The sequence below is a fragment of the Canis aureus genome, chromosome 13 (genome assembly GCF_053574225.1).
Source record: "Canis aureus isolate CA01 chromosome 13, VMU_Caureus_v.1.0, whole genome shotgun sequence".
Classification (NCBI taxonomy): domain Eukaryota; kingdom Metazoa; phylum Chordata; class Mammalia; order Carnivora; family Canidae; genus Canis; species Canis aureus.
Genome location: NC_135623.1, coordinates 50,897,288 through 50,913,368, shown reverse-complemented (window position 1 = coordinate 50,913,368; position 16,081 = coordinate 50,897,288). Strand labels below are relative to the sequence as shown.

The following is a 16,081-nucleotide window of genomic DNA, read 5'->3' as shown; positions in this document are numbered from 1 at the left end:
AAAAAAGAAAAAGAAAAAGAAAGAAAGGAAGGAAAAATACGGCCCTGTCCCAAGAGGCTGCTGCATGGAGATCTCATTCACGCCGTCAAGATCCAGCCTCCTTCGGAGAGCAGCAGCCTCCTCCGCGTGGCGGAAACCCGAGGAGGCACTGTGGGTGCCCTTCCACGGGCCTGTGTAGCGAAGGAAGCACAAACGCCTCCTTGTCACCCCCCGACCCTCCACCACCTTCTCCGAGCGCTCTCAGCCTGTCTCTTAGTAACAGAAAAAAATGTACACCTCACCCCGCTACCACACTCATGGGCGAGGAACTCCCAGAACGTGCGCTGTGCGCCTGGGGCCCCGGGGGCCTACGCGCAGCCCCCACTCCCGCGCCCGCTCCTGACCCGGCAGCGGCGGCGCTGGAAGGGCTCGGGGCGGCCCTGCGGCAAGCCGGTCACCTGGCGCTCGAGCCCTGGTCTCCAGGACCACACGGGCTCATCTCACGTCCCTTGGCAGCAGACGCATTACCCATCCCTTCAGCGCACCAAAACCCTCGTCCATCCAGGCCCCGCAAGCCGGGTTCCTTCCAGGGGCCCCTGCAGGCCTCAAGGTGGCCCCTGCCGTGTCAGCCCCAACTGGCCCCAAGGAAAAGCTGAAGATCCTTTGGCTCTCGGCCCCCGAAGTCTTGCTCCACAAAGAACAGGAGTCTCTGGTTTTGTGAAAATGAGTCCCAGGCTGCCTTGCCCGTGCCTATCTGGGGAGGCCAGGGCTGCCATGTATGGTTCGAGCTTCGTGCCACCCACCTCTCCATGTAAGTCGGCGTTCTCTGCCAGGACAGCCTGAGTCATAAAACTCAGCACATTCCTTAGGCGTTGGATAGTCTTTCCTTGTTATTACTTAGCCTTTGTTTTAGGCAGCACCTGGTTTCATTTTAAAAACCCAAATAAAATATCATGGTCAGGCCTGGCGTAGGGTGGGGAGATGGAAGAAAAAGAGAAAGAAGGGAACGAAGCCTAGGGTAGGGGTAGCAAGAAAGGGCTGTCACCCCCACAGGCAAGACCCAGAGCAGAACAGAGAGAGAACGGCAGAGGGAAGAGCCTGGGGGAGAGGATGTACTACAACTGAATTGTTGGCTCCAAGTCCTTTTTGCAGTATACGTAGGGCAAGTGCCGGCTGGGTCTCCTCCCCAAGTTAGGCCATAGTACCGAGGGGCCAGTGACCTTGAAGCCCCTACACCTTTTCAGTCTTATCAATACATCTTTGATGAGTTCTAAGAACTTTCCGATTATAACACTATGATTTTATGAACCTGGCTGTTTCCTTTTTTTCTTGGACCACAAACCCCAATCCATGTGTTAAGGGAATATTTTCCCACAAGCTCATGTTTGGTTTTTTTTTTTTTTTTTTTTCAGTGGTGGGTAGAGGAACGGGAGACAACAAAGAAAAAAAGATGTAGACCTAACCACACAAATGTTGCCGGTCGAACTCAACTTCTGTGGCCAGGTTATTTTGTAAACTCATCTGTAAAATTGTTAACGCAGAGTTTCAGAATTAAAACGGAATTCTAATAAGCAATGCTTCGCATACAGCAAATACCGAATGAATGAATGAATGAATGAATGAATGAATGAATGATACCAGTTAACGGGAGAATGGTATTTTCTTGGAGGAGTAAAGCATATTAATTACAGCAAAGCCCAGGACCATAAGGTACTGGACTCGGAACTTAAACAGGGGCCTCTACCTCCCCATGCCTAAGATTCTCTAAACGAGGCTGGCAAAGGCCAAACTCCTGGAGGTTCCCGAGCGGCTCCAGGGCTGCATTGTCAATGCACGGCTTGGCGAGCTTAATGGAAACCATACGAAGGGATCCCGGGAACCGGACCAGATGGCTTCCTGGGAATGTATTTAGCCTAACCTGGGCTAAAGAACAAAAACAACCACCAGGGGCTCGGGGGCGGCGGGGGTGGGAGCGCTGGTGCTACGACTTTTAATGAATTACCTCTTCTATTCGGCAGACATCGGGAGAAGACGGTCTGGGTAAACGCAAGTAAACGGCGCAGGGCCAGAGGGCGGGGCGCAAGGTGGGGAGGAAGGGGTAGGAGGCAGCTATTTCGTGGCCACACGGCTCCGCCCGCCCTCGAAGGACACCAGCCGTTGGGGCCCTTGGCCGCCCGGGACCGCGGCGAGCTGCTTCCCGCGCGCCGCCTCCCCGCGCCGCCACCGGCCGGTCCCCGCCTCCAGCGCGCTCCGCTCGGGGGACGGGCCGCAGACGGGGAGGCGGGGCTCCGGGCAGACGGAGGCGGAGAGGAAGCCCGCGGCGGGCGGGGGCGGGGCTCCGGGCGGGGGGCGGGGCTATGGCGAGGAGGCGGGGCAGACGGAGGCGGAGAGGAAGCCCGCGGCTGGGGCGGGACGGGACGGGGCGGGGCTTCGGGGCGGGGGCGGGGCTTCGGGGCGGGGGGCGGGGCTATGGCGAGGAGGCGGGGCAGACGGAGGCGGAGAGGAAGCCCGCGGCTGGGGCGGGACGGGGCGGGACGGGGCGGGGCGGGGCTTCGGGCCGCGAGAGGCCGCCAGCTCCCCGCCCCCCACCCGCCCTACGGCGCGGGCGCATCTGCTCCCCGGCGCCGAGGGAAGGCCGGCCGCGGAAGGCTGCGTTGCCTCCGGGCTCCCGCTCGGAATACAGAATAGCCTCTCCCACGCCCCCTGCGCCCCTGCCCGCCCGGGACTCCTAGCCGAGGGGACTGGCTCCTCCTCCACGCCGGAGCCCAGGGCTGTGGGCCCGCAGCACCATCTCTGCGGTTCTTGCGAAGAAGGGTGGCCACAAGTACTTACTTTTTAAAAAAATCAGTAATGATGATAACGATAACTTTTGTTCTCGTTTCTAATATTGAGAGAGAGAAAATTTGAGGGATGAGGGTGTTGAAGCCCGGGGAACTGTGCAAGAAAGCCAACCTGCTAAGGTCTACACAGTGCCGGGTCCTCTCCTACCTCAAAGCCGTTAATTAGGCAAAAGCTGCAGGCCTCCACCTTTGGGACTTGGTTGTCCGACTCAGCTAAGTGACCATACGGTCCGCTCAGACTATCCACGGAGTACTGATCACCTTCTGAGTCTTCGGACGAGCCAACCTTGCTTGCAGAATTCCTCTGTTTCTGAAGCTGGGAAAAAAAATGGCCTGGCTGGTAGTGCTCATCCATCCGCAGAAGTCACTTTTTGCACGGAACTGGGAATGAGGTTTGCTAAAACCTCATTCTTGAGCAGGAGTTGCAATTGTCCCTGTATCGTGTCTCTGTCAGGAAGCCCAGTCAGTAAGCCAATCAGCAGGGCACCCGGGTGGCTCAGTGGTTTGGCGCCTGCCTTCCGCCCAGGGCGTGATCCTGGGGACCTGAGATCGAGTCCCACGTCGGGCTCCTGGTGCATGGAGCCTGCTTCTCCCTCTGCCTGTGTCTTTGCCTCTCTCTGTGTCTTTCATGAATGAGTAAATAAAATCTTTTTTTTAAAAATGTGTTAAAAAAAAGTGAGCCAATTAGCAGGAGAGAGAGGGGGAAAAAAATGCAGGAACTCTGGAATCACAGGTGAACTGCTCCTCTACTGACCTTGCCTCATCATCCTTCAGTGGTAAGACTCTTTCCCCTGACTTCCCTTACTGTTCCTTTAAGCTAGAGCCAGGGTGTGAATTTCTCTGCTTTCTAGTTTTACATTGTGAGTTTCTTAAAGATAGGACCCAGAAATAGCAAGGCATTAGAATAAGAAGGCATTAGACACCAGGCAGATACTTTAAAAGGTGAGAATATTGTTAATGATGGTTGAAAATTTCATCCAGTCCTTACTGGTATTGCTGAAAATGTCTTTCAATCCCTTCTTGTTGCTGATGTGGGAATTTGTACATTTTACATCTCAATGTGTGTCCTCCTCCCCGAAGATATAGCACCTCTAAAAAGGATTAAGATTTGGCCTTGTCTAGTAAATTCAAGGTCATGATCTATTTTTTGGTCAGAATTTCAGGCCCAACAAACAAGTACCAAACAAGTACCCGGTATTCATTGTGTGAGCTGTAGGGGTGGGGTGTTGGGAGGGGGAGGACTTTTAGCCTTCTGTGTACTATAGAAACAAGAGTAGGATGTAATGCCACTAATTTGTCAGGAATTGTTCACTGAAAAGAGGCTACTGTGAGGATAGGAAAATCACTTTGGGGGGGGGGTCGGGAAGTACCTCACAGAGAAAGGCAACTGTTCCCCAGAACAGCTGCAGCCACTGGCAGTGGAATCGCTTGGCACCAGTACAGCTCCATGCAGCAAGAGGGATTTATTTATTTAGCAATAGTTAATGATTCTCCCAAGCAACTCCCAGGAGGCCCAGATAGCAGTAAATAGACTTTCAGGAAATCATCTACCCTTCCTAGAAGGATGCAGCAACCCTACAGAGAAGGGAGGCTCCCCAATATATCTATCTTTTAGTAGACTGCCCAGGTTCAGATGCCCCCAAAGAACTCCTTCCACAGCCTGCCACAGCCCTGCCTTCTCATGTTTGCAATGCTCCATAGGAGAGTTATCAATTCCTAAAGCAGAAAAATCAAGAAAAGTGCACAATTTCTGGAAGGGCATCATTAAATAGATTAATTACCTGGGAATCCAGATGGGCTGGCCAACCCTACCCCATTAGCTAACTTTGTCAGATTAGCTAGTTGGTGCCCATAGACTAGCATTTTCCAAGGTGATACGTGTGTATAACTAGTGGTTCTTGTGATAATGTTAGGCGGTACTTGAGTAACACTTCTTATTTTAATGGTCAGGGTTTTTTTCTAACACACATAACTAGAATACCAAATCCATGGTGTTGCAAATATAATTACTTAGGGTGAGGCTGAGATTTTTTCTAGTCAACTTAAAGATAAACCTTAATAAACAAAAGTAATAGGATAGTAAGAATAATTGTAACTTTGATATTAAATGAGGTGAAGTCAGTGGAGTTTCTGCAAGCAGAAACTAGTTTTTATTCCTTTTTCCAAATCATTCCTTAGGAATCTCTGCTAGATCTTTTTAAGACATGAAAAGAATTCCATTTTAACATCCTGTTAAAAAAAATTACTGGATTTTGAGAAAGTCTGCTCAGGTGAGACAAAGCCCCTGCTCTGGAGGGCCATGTCAAGGAGGAACAGAGATGATGGATATTAAGTAGTAGAACAAGCATCTGAGGAAATTAAGCCCAGGACAGTGGGCACCCAGAGTGGGTCCCAGAAAAGAAAGACAGTCTGAGAACTCATTGCCTTTTTTGTAAGATGAAAAATCCAGCAAATCACCGATATCACTGATGAAAATTTGGGCAGTACAAGAGAAATTTCCAATTTCCATAAGCCTCACAGAGGCTTATAACTGGAGAGTTATAATAACTAAAACTATATATAACTATATAACTATTTATATAATATAAAACACTGGAGAGATCTATACAAGGATGTTCATGCTGCTTTAAGAAAGAATGCTCATCAGAGCAGCCTGCTTTTCTCTGTGTCACTCGATTGTAAATTTGGGATCACCTTCATACCAACACTGAACATGCACACACCACCATCCTCACAGCCACACTGTGCACACTTACTGACACTACCCCAGGGATCCACTGTTGGATGACAAGCAAAAAGATTCTTACAGTCTTCAGCAAGTCTTTCTTTCGTAGATGGTAGTTTATCAGGTTCTTAGATGCTGGTTTTTTACTTCTCATACCTGGTATAAAGAGACAAGCAATGTGTAAGTGCTTGTGGTAGAGCCTACCATGACCTGAATGAAATTGACTAATGTTCCTAAGTCACTTTCAATAGTTCCAACTACTCATGTACATACTAATGCCCAGCCCCACCCGACTTCTGCTACCCCCACAACCTTCTTACATGTACACTCTTTTTCAGAACTGCTGCTAGCAAGTGTCTCTCTGGAATTTCTCCCTCATTTCTGCATCTTACCACCCTTACTGTTTAGTAGGAGAGATACAGCAAAGTAACAAGGTGCATGTCAGGAGGAAAGAAGCAGAAATGCAAAAGGCCTTAAATGGCCTCAGACTCTGGAAGGGATGAAAATATCAGATGAAGACCATAATTAAAGGCAGAGCATGATACAAAGTGATAGTTTGGGACAGGACTTACATGGTTTTTCATAATTTGGAGGTGCTGGAGAAAAACCACCAAACAGAATTTGGTGTGCCTATGGAAGAAAAAGAGATAGAAAAATAAATACCAACTACCTTCACAACAATAGAGATTTAATAAAATTCCTATGTTGTGCTTCTTCATTCAAAAGGCAGTTTTTGATACTGCTGTCAAAACCACTGTAATAACAGACACTAACAGTGAAATAGAAAGACAAAATTGGAGAATATATTTATAAGATAGGATAGGCAAGAGAGTACTATCCTGATATGGAAGTAGCTTATACAAACAAATCAATGTAGCTGAAGCTAAGCACCCTAATAGAAATATGGGCAAAGGAAATGAACATAATCAGTCTTCATTATTTCATGGATTCCAGATTTTCCAGTTTTCCTACTCAATACAATTTATTTCTAACACCAAAGTCAATATATGCAGCACTTTTGAGGCATTCAGGGACAGTCACAGAGCAGAAAACAATTTGAGTCACCTGACACATGTTCTCAATCAAGGTCAATCTAGAGAACACTTTGCCTTCTTGTTTTAGCTCTCATCTTTAAACAAGTGTCCTTTTTGTGGCCTATTTAGTGCCACATTTTCTGCATTCTTTTGTGTTTTGTTAGTGACTTCACTGTTTAAAATGGCCCCCTGTGTAATGCTGAAGTGCCATGTGATATTCCTAAGTACTAGAAGACTTTGATGTGCTTTAGAGAGATAATACGTTTGTTAGCTAAACTTCATTTAGGCATGAGTTATAGTGCTGCTGGCTGTAAGTTCAACATTAATGAATCAACAATACTTATGAAATAAGGTATCTTTAAACAGAAACACACATAAACACAGATTTACAGTTGATGAAAATGTTGTTACCAAAGGCTCATAGGAACCTGGCCCTACATTTCTCCTAGGAGCAATGGTTTGGTAATTCAGTGTTAGTAGGGATTTTAGAAAACATAACTACCTCAAATTATGAGAATTGACTATAGTCACAGGGAACTATGAATAACTAATAAACATAAGATGCTCAAACTCACTAATAATCAAATTAAAAATTAAAAGGAAATTAAAATATCTTCACCTATCCAATTGGGAAATATTAAAATTATTTTTTTAAGCCAGAGTTGGAGAAAATATATGAAAACAGATATTGTTGAGGGCTGCAGGTGCATGAGGCCAGTTTTCTAAAAGGCAATTTGGCCATAGGTCAATATTTAAAATAAGTGTAACTTCTGATCCAAGAACTCTACCTATGAGAGAGTACCCTGAGGAGATAATTGTACAATTGCAAAAATTTATCTTTAAATGTACTCATCTCTGCATTGTTTACAATATTTGCCAACTTGAAAAACCAAAATGCCTAGCAATCTGGGATATTTTTAAATAGTGATATATCCAGTCAATGGAATCTTACATATCCATTAAAATGATAAATATTATTGCTAACACTGAAAGAATATGCCATGAAAAAATTCAGTGATTAAAGCAGAGCAGAGGACAGTAGATCCCATCAATACATTCTGTGGGTGTATATGTGTGTGCATCTTTATGCATAAGTATAGAGGGTATTTCAAAGGAAGTTCAATAAAATGTTAACGGTGATTATCCCTGGGGTGGTGGGAAGGGAAAGGATTTCAGATAATTTTTCCCCTTGTCTCTCTATTCTTCTGTATTATTTGAAAGTTTAAAATCTGAGAAAAGCTGTTTTTGTTTTTAAACTGTCAATATAATATATATAGTTATTGTCTTACATGGGAAAGAGGAGAGGTTGGTGACTCTGAAAAAGATACAACATCATCAGTTAACAATTTATAATCTTGGTTGTTTATCTTCGTACCCTCACCACCTTAAAGAAAGCTACACACACAATAAGCACTCATAAATAAGTGTTTAATGAATAAGTAATTTTAAACAATGACTCCAATCCATTCCCTCATTTGATTTTTTATGAAATATGCAGGGTACAATTATTTAAGCTCTCTCCATGTAAATGATGGGTGAGAAATATTGGACTTACCACACTGTGCTTGACATCATGTGAATTTTTAAAAGAATTCATTATTTGAGGAAATAGTCCTGCATGCATATAAAGAGGGGAAACCAGGATTAAACCCAGTGTTAGAATCTTACACTCCCAATTATACCATCCAAACAAATTGTACACACATGCCTTATTTCCCTTTAGAATTTGACCAACAGAAAATGAGTCAGTCAGGTAAAAAAAAAAAAAAAACTGTGATTAAAAGTTAACTCAGTAAATACTTTGGAGCTTTTGAGGGTGGAGGTATTTTTTTTATGATACATTTCAATTTTATTTTAAAAAGAAAACCATACCGATAACGGCTAAGGGAACATTGAAATTACACAAGCCTATAGTTTAAAAGTTATCAAAATAATTCAATTTTACATGTCCTTTGGCTTTCTCTATGAGGTTTTTCTGAAGTAAGTGTAAAGTAGAGGCTGTGTTTCAGTCTTTGTTAATTTTCCTGAGTTTTAACTCAACTACAAATAATTATCTATGTCCCCATTCCCTTCTAAAAATAGTTAACCTTTCAAATGCTGCTCTTTTTAAAAAAGTTTTTTTTAGAGCAATTTAAGTTCACAGTAAAACTGAGAGTAAGATACATAGAATTCCTATATACTCCTGCCTCCACACAGGCATAGCCTCCCTTTATCAACATCCCCCACCAGAATGAGACATTTGTTTTTGTTTTTGTTTTTTAAAAGATTTTATTTATTATTCGTGAGAGACACAGAAAGAGAGGCAGAGACACAGGCAGAGGGGGAAGCAGGCTCCATGCAGGGAACCCAATGTGGGACTTGATCCTGGGACTCCAGGTTCACGCCCTGGGCTGAAAGGCGATGCTAAACAGCTGAGCCACCCAGGCTGCCCAGAGTGGAACATTTGTTACAAGTGTTGAACCTACACTGACACATCACAATCACTATTCACATTACAGTTCCCTCTTGGTGGTGCACGGTCTATGGGTTTGGACAAATGTAGAATGACATGTGTCCATCGTTACAGTGTCATACAATTTTCACTGCCCTAAAAATCCTCTGTGTTCTGTCCTTTCATCCCTCTTCCTTCTCAGCCCCTGGCAACCTCTGATCTTACTTTATCCATGGTTTTGCCTTTTCCAGAATGTTAGGTAGTTGGAACGATATAGTTTGCAGCCTTGTCAGATTGGCTTCTTTCACTGAGTAATATGCACTTCAGATTCTTCCATGTCTTTCCATAGCTTAATAGCTCATTTCTTTTTAGTGCTGAATAAATCTTGCATTGTCCGGATGTACCACAGTTTGTTTGTCCATTCACCTATACTGAAGAATGTCTTGGTTGTTTCCCGTTTTTTGACAATTATAGAGTTGCTGTAAATATCTGTGTGCAAGTATTTGTGTGGACATAAGTCTTCACCTTATTCGGATAAATCCTAAGGACCACAATTGCTAGATTGTGCAAGAAACCACCAAACTGGTTTTCAAAGTGGCTGCACCATTTTGCATTCCCACCAGCGATGAATGAGAGTTCCTGTCGTTCCACATCCTCACCAGCTGGCATTTGGTGGTGGTGTCAGTGTTCCAGATTTGGGGCGTTCTAATATGTGTAATGATATTTCATTACTGTTCTAATTTGCATTGCCCTGATGACATTTGGTGTAGAGCATCTTTTCACATGGTTATTTGCTGTATATATATATGTATGTATTTTTAAAGTAGGCTACATGCCCAGTGCAGAGCCCAGTGCAGAGCCCAGTGCAGGGCTTGAATTCACAACCCTGAGATCAAGACCTGAGCTGAAATCATGACTTGGATACTTAACCACCTAAGCCACCCAGGCACCCCAATTATTTGTCATTTATATCTTCCTTGGTGAGGTGTTTTTTAAAGTCTTTGGCACATTTTTAGTCAAGTTTTTGTTTCTTGTTAAGTTTTAAGACTTCTTTGTATATTTAGAATAACAATTTCATATCAAAAGTGTCTTTTGCTTGGGATGCCTGTGTGGCTCAGTGGTTAAGCGTCTGCCTTCAGTTCAGGTCATAATCTAGTTCAGGTCCTGGATCTAGTTCCACATCGAGGTCCCCGCAGGGAGCCTGCTTCTCCCTCTGCCTGTGTCTTTGCCTCTCTCTTTGTGCCTCTCATTAATAAATAAAATCTTTTTTTTTAAGTGTCTTTTGCAAATATTTTCTCCCAATCTGTGGCTTCTCATTCTCTTGACATTGTTTTTGGCAGAGCTGAAGTTTTCAATTTTAATAAAGTCCAGTTTATCTATTATTTCTTTCATGGATCATGCCTTTGGTGCCGTATCTAAATGTCATTGCCATACCAAGGTCATCTAAGTTTTTCCTGTGTTATATTCTAGGAATTTTACACTTTTGCATTTACCTTTAGGTCCATGGTCCATCTTGAGTTAATTTTTGTGAAGAATGTAAGATCTATATCTAGATTTTTTCTTTTGCATATGGACGTCCAGTTATTCCAACAAAATTTGTTGAAAAGACTCTTTTCTCCATTGTATTGCCTTTGTTCCTCTGTCAAAGATATGTTGCCTATATGTGGGTCTATTTCTGGGCTCTCTATTCTGTTCCATTGATCTTTATGTCTATTTTTTCAGCAAAACCACATTGTCTTAAGTACTGTAGCTTTATTGTAAGTATTTAAGTTGGGTAATATCAGTCCTCCAACTTTATTCTTATTCTCCAATATTCTATTTGCCATTCTGGCTCTTTTGCTTCCCCATACAAACTTTAGAATCACTTTGTTGATATCCACAAAATAACTTGTGAAGATTAAGTGTACAAGAATTTAATTTTAAATTTCACTTGTGCATTGTTGGTTTATAGGAAAGCAATCAACCTTTGTATATTAACCTTGTATCTTGCAACCTTACTATAATCATTTATTAGTTCCAGAAGGGTTTTTTTGTCAATTCTTTTAGATTGCCTTCATAAACAATATGTCATATGTGAACAAAGGTAGTTTTATTTCTTCCTTTCCAGTCTCTATAACTTACATTTTCTTTTCTCATCTTAACTGCATTAGTTAGTACTTTCAGTATGATGTTGAAAGAAGTGGTAAGAGGAGTTACCTTTAGGTGATCTTAGTGGAAAAGCTTGACGTTTCTCATCAACAGCTATGATGTTGGAACGCCTGGGTGGCTCAGTGATTGAGCATCTGCCTTCGGCTGGGGTCCGGGGATTGAGTCCCACATCGGGCTCCCCACAGGGAACCTGCTTCTCCCTCTGTCTATGCCTCTGCCTTTCTCTCTGTGTCTCTCATGAATAAATAAATTATATCTTAAAAAAAAAAAAAAAGAAAACGATGATGTTACCTGTAGGTATTTTGTAGGTTTTCTTTATAAGTTGAGGAAGTTCTCTTCTGTTGTTGTTTACTGACACTTTTTATGATGAATGGGTGTTGGATTTTGTCAAGTGTTTTTTCTGCATCTATTGATATGATCGTGTGATTTTTCTTTTTTAGCTTTTTGATATAATGGATTACATGAATTGATTTCTAATTGTTGAACCAACCGTGCATGCCTGGGACAAATCCCACTTGGTCATGGTGTATAATTCTTTTTAAATATAGTTGGATTTATTTATAATATTGTGTTGAGGATTTCTGCATCTATATTCATGAGATATTTGTAGTTTTCTTTCCTGGTAATGTCTTAACCTGGCTTTGGTATTACAGTAATGCTGACTTCACAGATGAGTTAGGGAGTATTTTCTCACCTTCTCTCCTCTGAAAGAGATTGCAGAGAATTGGTATGATTTCTCCCTTAAATGTTTGTTAAATTCATCAACGAACCCATCTGGACCTAAGGCTATGTTTGGGAAGGTTGTGAATTACTGATTTAATTTCTTTAATAGATATGAGTCTATTCAGACTATTTTTCTTGTGTGAGTTTTGGCAGCTTGTATCTTCAAGGGAAGCATATCTTGGTTATCAAATTTGGGGGCATAAAGTTATACATAATATTCCCTTGCTATTCTTTTAATGTCCATGGGGTCTCTAGCAATGTCCTCTCTTTCATTTCTGGTATTAGTAATTAATGTCTTCTTTATTTTCTTAGCTAGATATTCTTTATCTTTTCAAAGAACCAGTATATGGTTTCCTTAATTCTCTCTGTTGATTTCCAGCTTTCAAGTTTGTTGATTTCTGCTCGAATTCTTATGATTTCTTTTCTTCTGCTTAGTTTGGATTTAGTTTTTTTCTAGTTTCTTAACATAGAAATTAGATTGATTTTAGGTCTTTCTTCTTTTCTAATATATGCAATCAATGCTATAAATTTCCCTCTAAGCATTGCTTTTATTACATTCCACAGATTAGTAAATTGTCGTTCAGTTCAAAATATTTAACTTCCCAGGATTTCTTCTTTGACTCATATGTTATTTAGAAGTGTGTTGTTTACTTATGTGGGGATTTTCCACTTATCCTTCTGTTATTGATTTCTAATTTAATTCCATTGTGGTCTGAGTACAAATATTTTATGATTGCTACTCTCTTAAATTTAAGTATGTTTTATGTCTCAGACCAAGTGGTCTAACTTGGTCCATGTTCCATGTGAGCTTTAGGGGAATGTCCATTCTGCTGTTGTTGGATAAAGTCATTTAAGGAATGTTGATTATATCTAATTGATTATACGTCATTGAGTTCAACTATGTCCTTACTGATTTTATGCCTGCTGGATCTGTCCATTTCTGATAGAGATGTGCTGAAGCCTCCAACTATGATAGTGGATTCATCTATTTCTCCTTATAACTTCATGTTTTTGCCTCACATACTTGGACTCTGTTGTTAGGCACATGCATATTAAAGATTATTTTGTCTTCTTGGATGATTGACACCTTTATAATTATTATTATTTAGTACCCTTCTTTATTTCTGATAACTTTCTCTCCTTTGAAGTCTGAAATTACTGTATCATATATATCATACATATCAGATATATAACATTATATATAATATGATCTATTACATATATTTGTATAACATATCCAAATTAATATATCTATTCTTGCTTTTTTTCTTGCTTTATTTTTATTAATATTATAATAGGATATTCTTCTCCAACCATTTACTTTTACTCTATATGTGTCTTTATGTTTAAAGCGGGTTTCTTGTAAACAACATGTTATTAGGTCTTGTCTTTTGATCCACTGACAATCTCTGCCTACTGATTAGTGTATTTAGACCATCAATATTCAAAGTGATTGATATAACTGAATTAACCCACCATATGTTTTTAAAGATTTTATTTATTTATTTATTTATTTATTTATTTATTTATTCATGAGAGATACAGAGAAAGAGAGAGAGAGAGAGAGGCAGAGACACAGGCAGAGGGAGAAGCAGGCTCCATGCAGGGAGCCCGACATGGGACTCGATCCTGGGTCTCCAGGATCACACCCTGGGCCAAAGGCAGGCGCTAAACCATTGAGCCACCCAGGGACCCCAAACACCCACCATATTTGTTACTGTTTTCTATTAGTTGCCCTTGTTTCTTGTTCCTATTTTTGTCTTTCACTCTTTTTCTGCCTCTTTTGGTTTTAACTGAGCATTTTACATGATTCCATTTTCTCCCCTTTTTAGCATTTTACTTATACTTCTTTTTAAAACATTTTTAATGGTTGCTTTAGAGTTTGCAGTATATATTTACAACTAATCCAAATGCACTTTCAAATAACATTACACCACTCATGAGTAGTGCAAGTAGCCTATAATAACAAAATATTCCTAATTCCCCCCTCTAATCCCTTGTAGCATTGCTGTCATTCATTTCTCTTATACTTAAGCATAAAAGCGTACACATACCTTTAACAGCTTGGTTTTGGACTGCAAAGGTCCTTATACATGATTTTCTTAATAACATTTTCTTTTCTCTAGCTTACTTTATTGAAAGAATAGTATATAATACATATAACATACAAAATATATGTTAATTAGCTGTTTGTGTTATCATAAGGCTTCCAGTCAACAGTAGGCTATTAGTAGTTAAGTTTTGGGGAAGTCCAAAGTTACACACAGATTTTCTACTGTGCAGAAGGTCAATGCGCATAACCCTCACATTATCCAAAGATCAACTGTACATACATAAGACACATGTGTAAGCCTATATAGTTGAATACATTGTTACTGTAATCATTTTGAACAAACTATTATCTGTTAGATTAAGAATGAGAAAAAAGTTTTTACTTTATCTTTACCTATACCTTCTTCAGTGTTTTTCTTTTCTTTATATAGATCTGAGTTTCTGACCTATTATTTTCCTTCTCTGCATAGAACTTTTAACATTTCTTGCAAGGCAGATCTACTGGCAACAAATTCCCTCCCTTTTTTTTTTTTTCAATTTTTTATTTATTTATGATAGTCACACAGAGAGAGAGAGAGGCAGAGACACGGCAGAGGGAGAAGCAGGCTCCATGCACCGGGAGCCCGATGTGGGATTCGATCCCGGGTCTCCAGGATCGCGCCCTGGGCCAAAGGCAGGCGCTAAACCGCTGCACCACCCAGAGATCCCCCTCACTTTTGTTTGTCTGAGAAATATTTCTCCTTCATTTTGAAGGATAATTTCAAAGGGTATGGAATTGCTAGGTTGCTGGGTTGGTTTTTTGTTTTGTTTTTTTCTCTCTCTCAGCACTTAAGTATTTCACCCTATTCTCTTCTTGCTCCTGTAGTTTCTAAGGAGAAGTTGGATATAATTCTTATTTCTCTATAGGTAAGGTATTTTATCCCTCTGGCTTCTTTCAGGATTTTCTTTTTTGTTTATTTTCTTTTGTTTGAAAATGATATGCCTAGCTGTAATTATTTTGCTTGTTTTACATTTATACTGTTTGATGTTCCCAGAGATCCCTGGATCTGTGGTTTGATGTGTGACATTAATTTGTGGAAATTCTCAGTCTTTATTGTTCATATATTTCTTCCATTCCTTTCCTTCTCCTTTCAGTATTCCTATTACACATATGTTACATCTTTTGTAGTTGTTCCAATCCTTGGATATTCTGTTCTGTTTTTTGTCTTTGCTTTTCTTTTCTTTTTTTAAATATTTTATTCATTCATTCATGGGAAACACACAGAGAGAAAGGCAGAGACATAGGCAGAGGGAGGAAAAGCAGGCTCCATGCAAGGAGCCTGATGCGGGACTCAATCCTGGGACTCAGGGATCACACACCCTGAGCCAAAGGCAGATGCTCAACCACTGAGCCACCCAGGTGTCCCTGCTCTCTTTACTTTTCAATTTTAGATGTTTCTACTGAAATAACCTTAAGCTCAGGATTTTTTTCCTCAGCTATATGCAGGGTACTTATAAGCCCATTAAAGGCATTCTTCTTTTTTTTCAATGTTTTGGATGTCTAGCATTTCTTTTTGGTTCTTTTTTAGGATTTCCATCTCTCTGCTTACATCGTCCATCTGTTCTTATACGCTGTCTACTTTATCCATTAGAGCTCTTAACATATTAATCATAGTTGTCTTAAATTCCTGGCTGGATAATACCAAATCCTGCCATGTCTGATTCTGATGCTTGCTTGCTCTTCAAATTGTGCTGTTGCCTTTTAGTATGCCTTGTAACTTTTTCCTGACAGCAGGACATGGTGTTCCAGGGGGAAAAAAAATAGCTGTAAATAGGCCCTTAATAATGAAGTGGCGGGGTGTAGGGAGAGGGGAAGCATTCTGCAGTCCTAGAGTAGGCCTCAGTCTTTCAGTGAGCTTATGCCTTTGGATAGTGAACTTCCTAAGTGTTTCTAAGGTTTTTTTCCTCCCCTATTAGGTGGAATAGGGTCCAGAGTGGGCTGGAGTTGATTATTTCTCTTTTCTCTCCTGGAAAGCTAGGGTAGGCTAGAGTTTGGTATTTCTTTTCCCTCAGTTCAGTTAGGCTATGATAATACCCTGGCACATTAGGCTTTGGTAAACTAGTTTCTCCTGAGGCAGACCTTGTTAAAAAGAACATAGTACTCTGGAGT

At 41.2% G+C, this 16,081-nt stretch overlaps 1 protein-coding gene across 30 annotated transcripts in view; it reads right to left on the bottom strand.

The window, feature by feature from the left end:
- The window catches only part of C13H4orf51 (chromosome 13 C4orf51 homolog), a 100,046-nt gene that overhangs the window by 66,624 nt on the left and 17,341 nt on the right, over positions 1-16,081 (bottom strand). For 24 of the 30 annotated variants that reach the window (XM_077846240.1, XM_077846239.1, XM_077846238.1 and 21 more), the window contains 2 exons: positions 6,117-6,174; positions 5,576-5,700 (listed from right to left, as the gene is read on the bottom strand). In XM_077846240.1, the coding sequence (XP_077702366.1) occupies positions 5,576-5,700; positions 6,117-6,174 (183 nt within the window). Of the gene's footprint in view, positions 1-5,575; positions 5,701-6,116; positions 6,175-7,867; positions 7,894-8,133; positions 8,193-16,081 lie in introns of all 30 variants that reach the window. The other 6 variants (XM_077846249.1, XM_077846248.1, XM_077846247.1 and 3 more) reach the window with 4 other exon arrangements.